Source organism: Microcaecilia unicolor, chromosome 1, assembly GCF_901765095.1.
Source record: "Microcaecilia unicolor chromosome 1, aMicUni1.1, whole genome shotgun sequence".
In the NCBI taxonomy this organism is placed as follows: Eukaryota; Metazoa; Chordata; class Amphibia; order Gymnophiona; family Siphonopidae; genus Microcaecilia; species Microcaecilia unicolor.
This window is the reverse complement of record NC_044031.1, coordinates 174,069,302-174,084,982: the sequence shown is the minus strand read 5'-3', so window position 1 is coordinate 174,084,982 and position 15,681 is coordinate 174,069,302. Positions and strand designations below refer to the sequence as shown.

Here is a 15,681-nt window from a genome sequence, read left to right as displayed (position 1 = left end):
GTGCTCTACCACCCCTACTCACCGTGACGGCCATTGTCTTGACCTCGTCCTCTCCTCCTCCGGCTCACCCTCCAATTTCCAAGCTTCAGCTCTTCCTCTCTCCGACCACCACCTGATCACATTCACACTTCTTCACCCCCCCCCCCCCCCGGCCCCGTCCAACTCTAACCACCACCTCCAGGAATCTCCAAGCCATTGACCCCCCACCTTATCCTCTAGCATCTCTAATCTCCTCCCATCCATCATGTCCTCCGAGACTGTCGACATAGCGGTCTCAGCTTACAATGCCGCTCTCTCCTCTGCTCTGGAAACCCTCGCACCATCCACCTCCCGTCCCACAAAGCGTACTATTCCTCAGCCTTGGCTGACCCCTTGCATCCGCTACCTTCGTTCCTGCACCCGATCTGCTGAACGCCTCTGGAGGAAATCCCGCACCCATTCAGATTTCCTTCACTACAAATTCATGCTATCCTCCTTCCACTCCTCCCTATTCCTTGCAAAACAGGACTATTACACCCAATTGACCAACTCTCTCAGCTCCAACCCTCGTCGTCTCTTCGCCACCCATAACTCTCTCCTCAAGGTGCCCCCCGCTCTTACTCCCCCCTCACTCTCTCCTCAATCACTGGCTGATTACTTCCGCGACAATGTGCAAAATATCAACCTTGAGTTCACCAACAAGCCATCACCTCCTCTTCACCCACTAACCCTCTCCCTCAGCCAACCAACCCAGGCCGCCTCCTCCTCCTTTCCTGAGATCACCGAGGATGAAACCTCCCACCTTCTTTCCTCCTCGAAATGCACCACCTGTTCCTCTGATACCATCCCCACCAACCTACTTAGCACCATCGCCCATACTGTCAACCCCTCCATTTGTCGCATCCTTAACCTCTCTCTCTCCACCGCAACTGTCCCTGACACCTTCAAGCACGCCGTAGTCACACCTCTCCTCAAAAAACCTTCACTTGACCCTACCTGCCCCTCCAACTATCGCCCCATCTCTCTCTTACCCTTCCTCTCCAAATACTTGAGCGCGCTGTTCACAGCCGCTGCCTCGATTTTCTCTCCTCTCATGCCATCCTCGATCCACTCCAATCCGGCTTTCGCCTTCTCCACTCGACAGAAACAGCACTCTCTAAAGTCTGCAATGACCTGCTCCTGGCCAAATCCAGAGGCCACTACTCCATCCTCATCCTCCTCGATCTTTCCGCCGCTTTTGACACTGTTAATCACGATTTACTTCTTGTCATTCTGGCCTCATTTGGGTTCCAAGGCTCTGTCCTCTCCTGGTTCTCCTCCTATCTCTCCCACCGCACCTTCATGGTATACTCTCATGGATCTTCCTCCACTCCCATCCCCCATCTGTTGGAGTTCCCAGGGATCTGTCCTTGGACCCCTTCTCTTCTCTATCTACACCTCTTCTCTAGGCTCACTAAGCTCATCTCATGGTTTCCAGTATCATCTTTATGCTGATGACACCCAGCTCTATCTCCCCACACCAGACATCACAGCTGAGACCCAGGCCAAGGTATCGGCCTGCCTATCCGAAATTGCTGCCTGGATGTCCAACCGCCACCTGAAGCTGAACCATGTCCAAGACCGAGCTCCTTGTCTTTCCACCTAAACACACTTCTCCTCTTCCTCAACTCTCTATCTCGGTTGATGGCACCCTCATCCTCCCCGTCTCTTCTGCCCGCAACCTCGGAGTCATCTTTGACTCCTCCCTCTCCTTCTCTGCGCATATCCAGCAGACTGCCAAAACCTGTCGCTTCTTCCTCTTCAACATCAACAAAATTCGCCCTTTCCTTACTGAGCACACCACCCGAACCCTTGTCCACACCCTCATTACCTCTCGCCTCAACTACTGCAACCTACTGCTCACTGGCCTCCCACTCAGCCATCTATCCCCCCTTCAATCCGTTCAGAACTCTGCCGCAAGTCTTATATTCCGCCAAAACCGTTATTCTCATATCACCCCTCTCCTCAGGTCACTTCACTGGCTTCCGATCAGATACCGCATACAATTCAAGCTTCTCCTCCTTACTTACAAATGCACTCACTCTGCTGCTCCTCACTACCTCTGTACCCTCATCACCCCCTACGTTCCTGCCCGTAACCTCCGCTCACATGACAAATCCCTCCTCTCAGTACTCTTCTCCACCACTGCCAACTCCAGGCTCCGCCCATTTTACCTTGCCTCACCCTATGCCTGGAACAATCTTCCTGAACCCCTACGCCAAGCCCCCTCCCTACCCATCTTCAAATCCTTGCTTAAAGCTCACCTCTTCAATGCTGCTTTCGGAACCTAACCTTTCGAACATATAGACTGCCCCAATCTGCCTGACCTATCAGATTGACTTTACATTTGTCTCTTAGATTGTAAGCTCCTTGAGCAGGGACTGTCCTTCCATGTTAAATTGTACAGCGCTGCGTAACCCTAGTAGTGCTTTAGAAATGTTAAGTAGTAGTAGTAGTCTTGCTGCACCATATGCCTGGAATAGACTTCCTGAGCCGGTACGTCAAGCTCCATCTCTGGCTGTCTTCAAATCTAAGCTAAAAGCCCACCTTTTTGATGCTGCTTTTAACTTCTAACCCTTATTCACTTGTTCAGAACCTTTATTTTATCATCCTTACTTTAATATTCCTTTATCTCTTATTTGTCCTGTTAGTCTGTCTGTCCTAATTAGATTGTGAGCTCTGTTGAGCAGGGTCTGTCTCTTCATGTTCAAGTGTACATGCTGCGTACATCTAGTAGTGCTATAGAAATGATTAGTAGTAGTAGTTTGAAAATAGACCATATTGGACTTGGGGTTCCAGAGGAAAAAGGGCCCAATACATTTCTATGAGAGAAACAATTTCTGCGTCTGCAGCACAGAATCACTGATACATTAACAGCAGTTAGGAAATTGCTCCATTTAAACCACCTCCCTCTTCTCTTTTTTCCACATCACAGATATATAGTAGAGACAGCTAAGACACAGTAATATGTGTGTATGCATACAGTGGTTGGAAAGAATTCCATGAGCCATGCTGTAAATGCTTTCCCTACTTGTGCTGTTTCTTAATCAATGAAGTATTTGTGTAGTGTTCTATTCATACTTCCCATCTCCTCTTTTTTCCTTCAGGTTAGACTTGCACAGAGAGGACAGAAATAAAGACACCTGTACACTCTTGGGGTTGGAGGGAGGTGTGTGTGGCATGATCTTGAGTGCATGCATTGGTTTAGAGCAGGAGTTCTCAACCCAGTCCTCAGGACACACCAAGCCAGTCAGGTTTTCAGGATATCCACAATGAATACACATGAGAGAGATTTGCATACAATGGAGCTACTGAATGCAAATTTCTTCATGCATGTTCATTGTGGATATCCTGAAAACCTGACAGTCATGTGTGTCCTGAGTAGAGAATGACATGGGGGCAAAGTTTGTCCCCACCCCTGCCCTATCCCCGTGGGTCCTGCCTCCGCCCCCCCCCCCCCCCAGTTTCTGGCCTTGTTCCTGTCACCGTCCCGTCCCCATGGGCTCTGTTCTCATCTGCAGAAGCTTTGAACAATTATATTTTATATTTAAACATTTTTATTAAAGTATAAAAGGAAGAATATACTGTGTATCTATTGTGTGTAAATTACAAACAGAAAACAACAATAACAGTGAGCAGCTATAATAACCCCCTTCACCACCACCCTCTACCCTTCCAACCCCAATAATAGCTGATTTCTACTACCCCAAGGAATCCTAATTCACCCTGTTAAAATGTCCAGGGGTACAAAATACAACCTGTTCGGTATGCCCTAGAGGGGAGAAATATGCCCTATGAAGCACTGTTATGTTTTTTTGAATCTATGGATGAATAAGAAGTCATCAACCATCTCCGGATTCAGTTTAGCTCTTCTGTCTTCCACAGTCCTTCCTGCAATAGAAAATGTCTTCTTAGAAGATGTGATGGTAGCAGGATGTACAGGATCCCACATGCAAATTTTGCTAGTTGTGGCCAGCATGTTTACTTGTTTTTCCAAAAAATCAAAATATCGTCTGCATCACTCAAACATAAATAACAGTCCAGTTCATTAACAGGCTTGAAAGTAGAAATGACACAGGGACAAAGTTTGTCCCCGTAGGCTCTGTCCTCATCCCCACCCCATCCCAGTCTCCGTGGGATTTGTCCCCGTCCACATCCCCGTGGTTACTGCGGGTCCCCATCCCCGTGCCATTCTCTAGTCCAGAGGACTGGGTTGAGAATCTCTGGTTTAGAGGCATCAAACTTATTTTTCTTTCTTTGATTCACTGCCCACAGTGCTGCCTCCATACCAGTGGTGACTTTGCTTCCCAGTCCCGGTTTCTGGTATTGTCACTATGGCACCCAAATGAACCTCTCTCTGAGAATTATTCAAATGCCCCCGATAGGGCAGTCACATCTGTAATCCATCCACTAGTCCAGCCGCCAACTTTTTTTCTAAATGACTTTCGAAAGTCATAAGTGGAATTTTTCTGGTAAATAAAAAATTATCTATGTTTGCTAAGATAATGTGTAGTACCCCAGGAAGATATTCAGGAAGATAAATTGTTGCATTCATTTAAATGAAAAATATGTATAAGGGAAGCAAATTGGTTTAAAGTCAAAGCTTCAAATGTATTACTAGCTTGTATGCCAAGCAATTTATCTCACAGTTTCTGTAGAAATAAATCAGTATATTAAACAAAGAAGACCTCCTAGTGAGACAATTCAGTAGTGAATATCTGCACCCACAATGGGTATATCTCAACTATGTTTGGAGCAAAGTAATATCATTGGTCTCTTATAATAAATGAAGAGGGAAAAAAACCGAACCAATATAAAAAACAACAACTTTCATACAGAGAAAAAAACTGGTTCCATAAAATCCCCCCTCGTTTCTCTATTTTCAATTAACAAAGTGAAATTGAGAGTGCTCAGTTACTAAAAAAAAAAAAAAAAAGCAATCAATATCAAAGTGGTGGATGGTGCTTGTTTGGCCATGTAAAGGGTTAAATGTTTCCCATGGGTTGCCTTTACATATGAAAGCAGTTACTTCTGGAATTTTTTTCTCTCAGCAACAGTCAGACCTCATTTCCTTATGGCTTAGTGGAAAATGTTAGACACATAGTGGGATTTTTTTTTAAATATTTAAGTTGATTAGTCACAACACTACCATGTGTATTTAAATTGTAAAGTCTGTCTAATAGGGGGTGGTCTGCTTTGTCCAAACTCCCTCCCTCTTCTCCTCCCCTAGAGGAAGTTGCAGTTTCACTCAGAGCAGTAGCTGGCTGGCTGGCTCCCTGATACCATGTGAGCATTACTAGGCAATTTATCCTGCGGTTCTGCAGTCTGTGCTTTTTAGAGACAGCTCAGTTGGAACTGCTGCTGTAGGCTTGATTTGTTTTTCTTAGGTTCTTCTATTACTGCCTGTTTACCCAGTAGATTTCTGGTTTTTGCAAAACCATCTACTGAACAGAGCGTTCATCTAAACTACAGTACGGAGTATTTAAATATTGTATTTGGTATTTGGAAAGGAAGATGTAGAGTGAAGAAGTTCGCTTACCAGCAGATCCTCCATAGCTGATTTTGTTCTTCCTGTGCAAGGAATATAATGGAAGATCTGTGCAGTGATGAAAAAGAATCCTTGGGTGATAAACCATTTTCAGGATGCATCCAAAGCAGTAATTTCAGTTCTTAGGTTTTTGGGAGCTCAATTGTTCTGTCGGAGTGTTATTGGACAACAGTATTTGCTGCCTTGTACATTCCCTGCAGAAGCAACCACAGCAGTTGCCGGATGAAGGAAAAATAAAAGCTTAGTATTGCTTTTGTCTCTGACAGAGTGCAGCAGTTGAGATTTGCTATTTGGTACCTCAGGATTGAACCATTTATACTGTATTGGGAATAATGATGTCCCTGTGATCCGTCTCATCACACATTAAAGTACTGCAGCATTGCAGTTTGAAGTGGCTTTTTTATATACATACGTATTGAAAAATAGGAATATATATTTATATAATATACACCATTTTACAAGCAACATCACAAGAGCAAAAGCGTGGGATAAATACAATTTAAAACATTTTTCTTAGTTTCTTGAAGGCCTTGCAGGATGGTATATTATCCTTTGTCATAGCAGCTGTTTTGCATTGTTGTTTGTGTGGAATGGTACCGTGTCATTCTACATTCTGTTTTATATGTTGATGACTATGTTGTGATATTAGGAAACTGTAAAATTGTAAGGCAGTCTTATTTCTAATACTATGCTCTGCAGCATCTCTATATAGATCTTAAAAACTTTTTTGCAGCTTTCTAAATGGAAAAAGTGATTTTCAGGGAAGCATGTTTTTTAGATGGAAAAACAATCTGATGGTTGTAACTGGTTAGATAATTTAAAATTTTTTTTGTAATCGTGTTTTAAACTTCCAGGAGTTTCCTGCATGCAGCAGTAATAGTGAATGTAAATTTTAATTTAACACACCAGCACTTGTGAGATCAAATACATAATGGTTACAAGCAAAGCTAGAAGAGCAAGAGCAGAAACTACTTGGTATACTTTCCCTACTGTTCATGGTACCGCTTGACAATTTTGGTTTAAAACTGGATGTAATGAGTCGAGTGTGTATAGTTGTTTTGGAGGAGGTCGAAGATGATGCGCCAACGTTTATTTCTAAATCGCCTCAGGAAAATGTGTGTTTTCGCCCTTCACTTTCTGGAAATGTAACGGTAAGATGATGCCCCTAATTTAACTATGCCCTCCTGACTGTGACTATACTGCAAAATTCCATGTTTGATTTTATGCTTCACATAAATTTCACAAGCAGTGCGTCAGCAAAGCAGATCACTTAAAGTAAATGGGAAACACATTCAGATGCAGAGCACATTCTGTTGTGCTCTCAAGTTTAAAAAGGAAAAGGAGTATACTCAAGACTTGAAAGAGCTTATTTTGCATCATTTAAAATTGCATTGAATAAAGTGTGAATGTTTTAAATGCACATCTGCTTTTTTTTTTTTTAACATGCAATGCGATTTAAGTTTAAAAGCAACAGTAGAACTTGGTTAACTATTTCCTTTTTGTTTGAATTCATTACTGTATTACAAAATGGTATAAATGGTGTAGCAGTGTATTGTATGCATCACTGTATATATGAGCATAGTTTTTTTTGGTAGCTCTTTCTGGAGGCATATATCCTATTAGAGCAAATTTTACAGATTTTTTTTTAATATGAGGGCTGCATAAACTGAATGGAGGCATTTGCTTATTTTAAAGCAAACATAGCTTCTCTATTTCTTATTTGTTTTGTCGTAAGAGAACACATTTTGGCATAGTACTAGAAAATTGTATTTTTTTAAAAGAATGTTTTTACTGTTTTCATGGGTCAAAATATTCCTTTTAATATCACCCTTCATTATAGGGTTCTTTTACTAAGGTACGCTAATGGATTTAGCTCGCTCTAAATCTGTTAGCACATCTTAGTAAAAGGACTGATAACTTTTTGCATAACACAGATCAGAAGGTTTCAGCTTAATACTGTCTCTATTTTTTTTTAAAGTTAAAATTTCTAAAATGTGTAGTTCAAATATATTTGTATATTAGAGTTTTGTTACCAGAAATCTTGTTAATATTCAGATATACATATATTTTGCAAGAAAAATGTTTTAATTTCTTAGTTTCTTTGTTCCACCCCCCCCCCCCCCGCCCAAAATAGATTTTCATTAATTTTAAAACAAGGGTAATATCACTCAAGCAGGTTATTGAGAATAAAGCATGGACTGTTCTACTGTGTATTAAAGGATCTTGTATATGATCTTTTGGTATTTAAATATTGTCAATAGAAGAACACATGTACTGGGCTAGTACTCAGGCGTAAGATGCTATTTTTACACACACATTCTTATGTATGTTTGTTGCAGCCACCCCTGGTTCAGGCCATATTTAATGGAGATCCTGATGAAGTTCGAGCACTGATATTTAAGAAAGAAGATGTTAACTTCCAGGTAAAAATGAATCACCTTGATTCTGGTTTTATTGTTTGCAGTAGTTTTGCTGTTGTGTAATTTCTCATTTGCCTTTTTTATTTTAAATTTTGATTAAATTGACTGGATACAATTCGATTTATAATCCAGATAAAGGCAATAAAATCCTAACCTGAAGGAACAATTACTACATACCGTTTTCTTTGTCTTGTTAGGCATCGCTTTTTGCTGAAATATTAAGATTTTTTTCATTCGTATATTAGTCTCTGTAATCATTGGTATTTGGAACACATTTATACCTATCTATTTTCTTTCCGTGAACTAGAGAATGACACAGGGACGGGGACCCATGGCTAAACACGGGGATGAGGACAAACTTTGGCCCAGTCCCCATTTCATTCTCTAATGCAGACAATGATATTTTGATGTTTTTGAAAAACAAGCAAAAGTGCTGGCCAAACTGGCAAAACTGGCTCCTGTGCATTCCTGCTACCAGCATGTCTTTTGAGAGGATGTTTTCTATTGTGGGATGGATTGTGGAAGACAGGAGAGCTAGACTGAATCCTGAGATTGTTGATGTCTTATTATTAATCCACAGATTAAAAAATTATAACAGTGCTTCATACGGCTTTTTTCTCCTCCTCTACTGCATTTAGAGCAGTATTGTGTTTTGTACCCCTGGGTGAATTAGGGTTTTTTGGGGTAGCAGAAGTCAGCTAAGGTAGGGTATACACAATGGACCGTGCAGGTCTTTTTCTGCCATCATCTACTATGTTACTATGTTTTGTTGGGGTTGGAAGGGTAGAGCGGGGTGGGAGGCGGTTTGTAGTTGCTCATTGTTCTTTTTTTCTCTTTGTGATTTATAAACCACAGTTGTACAGAATATTGTTAATTTTTATACTTTAATAAAAAGATGTAAATATGAAATCATGTGTTTGAGACTTGTGCAGATGAGCTCACGGGATGGGGCAGGGCTGTAGACAGAGCCCACAGAGATGGGGTGGGGACAGACTTTGTCCCTGTGTCATTCTCTACCTTGAACCTTAATCTGGTCATACTTTTTTTTTTGTTACCCTTACCTGTTGATTATCCTACTTAATGGTTTGGGTTTTTACTTAACTGTGCCCTTGAAGGTTAGCTGCTGATGCTGAAGCTTTCAATCTGTGAGCCAGAAGTGGTTGCCCGCTGTGCTCTAACCTTTGCATTGTGCCAAGGCCTAGTTCCCATCCCTTGGAGTCTACCTTGATTAATCTACCTCTTTATTACTCATATTTGTTTTATTTTTTTTTTCTGGATTTTCAGCTTTTTGTTTTTTTTATCTATGTTCTCTTAGTGGTAGAACCTTTAAATGAGCTTTGATTAAAGAGCATTCGACCGATTATGTAGGGTACACGTTTTAATAGGTTTTCTTGATAGCACTTTTCTCCTAGGATTACATTTATTGCTCCTTCCCTCTTGTATTTCCTGTTAGTTTGAAGGCATGCACAAAGTATGCCTCTATTCTGCCTTTTTGGGTAAGCCAGTGATTCCCATGGTGCAGCTCAAACTAGTACTTGGCAAAGTTCTAACAGATGGACTACTGTGCATCTTGAAAGAAGCCATGAGTACAGTTCTCTTTCCAAAACCTGATTATAGCCAGTTTCATCTCTGGATTCCCTGTGATTCTGGGACCTTCCAAGAAACATGGACTGAAACTATGAACCTGAAGTTGCCAGTAATATCCAGCAGCGTCATGAGAGACTCCTTTTTTGGGGGGGGAGGGGGTAGGAAGACTTGTGTATTCAGTACGGAGCTTATCCTGTACCTGTTACAGGGATGAAAGAGATTAACAACCACACCTGTTGGGAGGCTTTTCTTCCCTCATAGAGATGAAATTGGAGGGTAAAAAGAGGGCTTTAGGTGTTAATTCTTGCTCTTAGTGTGGGAATGCTAGTTAAGTCAGATCATTTTGCTTGGTTTATAGAGAGATGAGAGGATGAAGACAGGACCCCCCTAGATAATAGAAGGCAGGCAAGGTGGACAAAGGGGATAAGACCTTATGAGTAAGTGGTAAGACTTTTCTATTGTGAACTGACTTGATAAGCTTTTCAAAACCAGCACCCATATTTTCAAAAAGATTCCAGCTCCAAAACCACCTTTTCCTACCAGCAAGAGAACTAGACTTTTTATTTCTTCATCTCCAGAGTACTGACAATCTTTGACATCTTCTAGAAAGGGATCTCCTTGTCCTTGGGGGTGCTGCCATTCTGCCTAGAAGAGAGCCTGGTGACTGGAAAGCCTCAGTTACACTATTTGCAAAATTAAAGATACAACTGTTAACCACAAAAATTGGTATTAGAAGCATAAGAGCCTGAGAACCTCAGGAGACCAATCTTTCTGCAGAGGCTGCTTAGATAAATAAAAAAAAGTCTATTTATCCTATGGTAAAAGGGAATGAGATGGAACAAATTCATCTAGATTGTAAGGGAGCTGTTCCAAAATATCTTTCAAAACTGATCAAGGGTACTAGGAATAGATGAGCCAGTGGAGCTAGGCTGGAAAGTAAATAGTGTTTTACTTTGCCTATGAAAGCATAGAGCTATTTTGTAGAGAAAGCAGCAGCTCTGAAGGAGAGCTTGAATAGCACATGGAAAGTCTTAAAAGATTATTGAGCTTATTAGCACCATATTTGTTGCAATGTTCATATATATGTCCAAAATTGTCATGACATGGACTGAAAAAAAAAACTGTCAGGGAAGACTAGGTTGGGGTCAGGGTTTTCTGTGGCTTTGATATGACAGGCCAGATGTCTAGAATGTCAGCTTAAGGTAGAGATGTGTGGGGGGGTCTCTTCTAAAAAGGGCCTCTAGCAAAAGCAGTGTTTGCTTTTTTGTTTCCTCTGAGATGCATGCAATTGGGTTACACTAAGTATCTGTTTGTCTCGCATCTGGATAAGGGTTGTTGCAGAGTAAGGTGATTATATAGATACCGACTCTTTGTATATTCTGTGCGTACATAACTCAAAATATGATTACTGCAATACCATCTATGCAGGAATAACAAAAACCAACTTGAAACATCTGCAAACTCTCCAGAATACAGCTGCTAGAATACTTTGTCAGGCCAAACACTATGATCATACTACCCCATTACTGAAACAACTGCACTGGCTACTGATAGAATACAGAGTTTACTATAAAATATTGACATAAGCTCATAAGGCTCTCCATACTACTGTGCCAGTGTATTTATCTTCACTCATTATTCCTTACACACCCACACGTGCTTCTTCGGTCGCTGCATGGCAATAGATTTGTTATTCCACACCCTTCGCAGGCCAGTTGGACTCCTACCCAAAGTTCTGCATTTTATTTGCTCACTCCGGCTTTGTGGAATTTTTTTGCCTAAGCATCTGTGTTTGGAACAGTCTTATAATATGTTTCGTTCTGAGTTAGACTTATTTCTTTGATGTAGGTTTTATAGGTCCGTAGGCATATTTTGGAATGAGAGACATTGTAGCACTTACTGGTGAGGCTACAGTTCTTGAATGAATTAATGAATATGTATTTTATCTATTTGTTGTTTGAGTGGCTCTTTTCTGTCATACTATGGAGTTCTGCTTTTATTTCAGTTTTAATTGTATTATTTTATTATGAACCTTTTTGACTTGTTCTTCAAAAAGGGCAGTATATTAAATTTAATAAATGATAAACTATTTTCTTTTCACCATAAAGACAGTCTTAGAGATGCTTTCCTTACAGATCATGTAAGAGGGATACAAAAAAAGTTGACTTTTATACCTTACAGCGGTGTTTTTCAGTCTTTTAAGTAACACATTACCTCCAGACTTCTAATAACTTACAGAAATATTGTCTGCTGTACTCATAACACTCATATCATTGATTGAGAAACCCTGCTTTTTTATTTTATTAAAAGCATATAGCCTGCAACACTTATTTTTATTAAAAAAAAAAAAATTCTATCCCACCTGTAACTAGGTGGTTTACAAAAGAACATTTACATTATTCATATCATAAAACAAAACAGACATAATAACAATTCAATCTTCAAAATTAAAAAACAAAAAATGCCAAGACAAACAGTTTTGTTTTCAACAATATCCTAAACTGTGTTACGCTACTACTACTATTCTAGGCAGATTACAATCATAATATCTAATATAATAATTTGCACCTCTAACGTTCTGAAGCTGACTCCGTGGCAGCATGGCAGTAAAGCCGTGTAGTGTTCGTAGGGTTCGTAATCGCCCCGCCCTCGAGGGAACTCTTTATAGTTGCCAGCCCCCGCGCCTCCCTCCCTCTCTTTCTCTCTGCCCTCCAAGCACGACCTGTCCTCCGGCAGCCCCTCGCCTTCCTAAGTGCTGGCTGTATTTTAAAAATTCTTACCTTGGGGTGCGGCATCCACAGTGAAGGCGAGTGGCGCTTCAGACTGCCTTCGCATGTGTCTCAGCTCTGCTTCTGGTCCTACCCTTCCGGAAACAGGAAATGAGGGCAGCACCAGAGACAGAGCTGAGATACATGCGAAGGCAGTCTGAAGCGCCGCTCGCCTTCACTGTGGACGCCGCACCCCAAGGTAAGAATTTTTAAAATACAGCCAGCATTTAGGAAGACGAGGGGCTGCCGGAGGACAGGTCATGCTTTGAGGGCAGAGAGAGAGAGGGAGGGAGGCGCGAGGGCATGGAAGTCAGAGGAGAGGGGGGGCCTGGACCTCGGAGGGAGGGGGCGTCCTGCAAGTCGAAGGGGAGGGGGTGTCCTGCAAGTCGAAGGGGAGGGGAGGGGGTGGGCCTGGAACTCGAAGGGGAGGGAGGTGCAGGGGTGTGGAACTCGAACGAGAATGGGGGTCCTGGAACTCGGAGGGGAGGGAGGGGGTCCTGTAACTCGGAGGGCACACAGAGAGAGAGGTAGGGAGGGGGCCTGGAACTCGGAGGGCACAGAGAGAGAGAGGTAGGGAGGGGGCCTGGAACTCAGAGGGGAGAGAGATGGAGGGAGGGGGACCCTGGATATGGGTGGATGGAGGAGAGGCCAGGGAAGAATGCAGAGTTGATGCACATGTAGGGGGGAGGGCAAAGGACAGAGGAGAATTGCTGCACCACGATGGATGGAGGGGGCAGGGGAGAGATGCTGCTTATGGATGGATGAAGGGGGCAGGGCACAGAGGACGTTTGCTGCATATGGATGAATGCAGGGGCGAGAGCATAATTGGTGCACACGGGACACACACTACACTCTCACTCACTCACACAGACAGACACACACATTCTGTCTCTCAATCACACACTCTCTTTCTGTCTGACACCCACTCTTTCTCTCTCACACATACTCTCTGACACATACTCATTCACTCTCTCACACATACTCACTCTCTCTCACACATATTCTCTCCTAACAGATTCCTTAAAAACATAATTGCCATTAGAGGACAACCTTGCTAGCACCCGTTTCATTTCTTTCAGAAACGGGCCTTTTTTACTAGTATACAATAAAACAAAAATACAAAGCCAAACATAAAATGAGACAGCACATTCATCATTAGACAATGACATGCACTAAAAAACTCCATACACAACTAGAACAGGGGTTGAGTAACTAATAATCAGAGGCTAGGCAGCAGTCCTAGCAAGGGTTATTGAAAAACCTTAAAAAAAAAAAAAAAGGGATGGGGGGGTGGGTAGGCTTTCATTTGCTTCCTAATTAAAAACACATTGCTATTACTGCACAGTTATCTGGTAGCATATTCCAGAGTAAAGGACCTGCAGCACAGAAAATGTCAGAATTATATTTTTCAAGCCTGATCTGATGAAATGAAGGTTCATCCAATAACATACAGTGATACCTCGGTTTTCGTTGATAATCTGTCCGAAAACAATCAACGAAAACCGAGGCAATTATTTCCATATAAATCAATGTAAATCCAATTCGTTCTAGACACTCCAAAATACATACCAAAAACACATTTTCTAGAGAATATAGTCCCATGATGGAGCTAAAAGGAAAGGGTTAACTTATTAGCAAGGGAAACACTTAACAGGGAAAATGAGATTTGAGTACGTGTGATTTTATCTTGCGTTTGTTGCATTAGACGCTTGGGGTGATGCTCACACAATGAGAAACAATGCCACAATGAGCAGGAGAACGCGTGGGTTGCCCTTTGTTTTCGCAAAATTAGCAGTGAGGTCACGTGGGCATGCCAACGAAATCCGAGGCAACCGACGAAATCCGAGACAAAATTTTCACTGAAAGAATCAACGAAAACCGAAACCATCGATAACCGAAGTCAACGAAAACCGAGGTTTCACTGTATTCATGACATGGATTATATAGGAACTTCCAGTCTTGCAGCTTCCTGGCCTTGCAGAATTGAGATGGGGGAAAGAGGCTGGGAAAAGTTCAGTGGTGCTGAGCATGTTTGAATGCTTCTTTCCTTAGTGTCCAGAACAGATCAGTCCAGAACTTTGTGGATTATGCCCATCTATCAGCACATTGTTTGAGCTCTTCCATACTAGGATGGTGTGTAGTTGCTCCAGATAGTTTATAGTTATAATTTGTAGTTTATTAGAGACTTGATATTCTGCCAGTGCAAACAGAGTTGGTCAAGGTGGGCAAAATACAATTACAAATAAAGAAAGGGAAAGGAATGCCAAACTAATAGCAAAGGGTCATTCACTCAAAGTAAGGGAGAGGCAATGGAGAAAGGGAAAGCAGAGGGCTTGATCTGGTGGTCACAGGTCCTGGCCCTTTAAGGGTGGGGGAGTGGGAGCTGATAGCCCAAAGGCTAATTTGAAAAAAATAAGTTTTCTGGATTTGCTTAAATTAAGGGAAAGAGGCTTTGGCTCAGATTAAAGGTGGGAGGTCATTCCAGAATTTTGGCACTACGAAGAAAAAAAGACTGTGGAATGTGCAGTGTGCCATACTTGGAGATGGGAGAAACATTGCATCTAGAGATCAGTATTTCTCTGTCTCCAGCAGGTGGTAGTTGGCCCTCTGCCTTGCTGTGGGTGTTTGCTCCTGAGCTGGTAACAGTAGCTTCAGTTGACCAGGGGAAAAGCCTTTGGTTGCTGCCTATTTGGGGGTATACCAGGTGGTGCCAGGTCTCTCCTGCACCCCCCCCCCCCGCCATAACGTCTCCTTCCTCCTTGGGGGGGGGGAGGGAAGAAACGTTAAGAGTCTGTTACCAGATGCTGAGGGGTTAACACATAGACACTGTTGTTTGATTTCTGTTGAGGTGTTCTTAAGATTAGAACATAAGCAGTACCATCCTGGGTCAGATTGAAGGTCCATGAAACCCAGTATCCTGTGGTCATTCCAGGTCACAAGTACCTGGCAAGAACCCAAAAGAGTAAAAACAGATTTTTTTGCTGCTTTAACACAGGAATAAGCAGTGGATTTTTCCCAAGTCCGTCTTAATAAAGCTTGTGGACTTTTCTTGTAGGAATTTGCCCAAACATTTTAAAAACCTTCTAAGCTAACTGCTTTTACCATGTTTTCTGGCAACAAATTCCAGACTTAATTACAAGTTAAATGAAAAATATTTTCTCCGATTCTCTCAGTGAAGCCTTCAGGGTATTTTTTTCTTTACTTTAGTGCTGCGCTGGAACCAGTCAAGAAGTTGTGCTTGGTTTTGCTTTTGTTTTCTCCACTTGCAAATGTGATTTCTTTCTCTCACTCAGTGTGACCGGTAGCACCTGAAGTGGTTAAACGCTGCTCCCATTTTGGA

At 42.1% G+C, this 15,681-nt stretch overlaps 1 protein-coding gene across 1 annotated transcript in view; it reads left to right on the top strand.

Moving 5' to 3' along the window:
• The first annotated feature begins 6,132 nt into the window (after positions 1–6,132).
• The window catches only part of ANKRD28 (ankyrin repeat domain 28), a 435,540-nt gene continuing 425,991 nt past the window's right edge, over positions 6,133–15,681 (top strand). The window contains exons 1-2 of the mRNA XM_030205533.1: positions 6,133–6,717; positions 7,906–7,989. Of these exons, the coding sequence (XP_030061393.1) occupies positions 6,562–6,717; positions 7,906–7,989 (240 nt within the window). The 5' untranslated portion in view covers positions 6,133–6,561. The remainder of the gene's footprint in view (positions 6,718–7,905; positions 7,990–15,681) is intronic.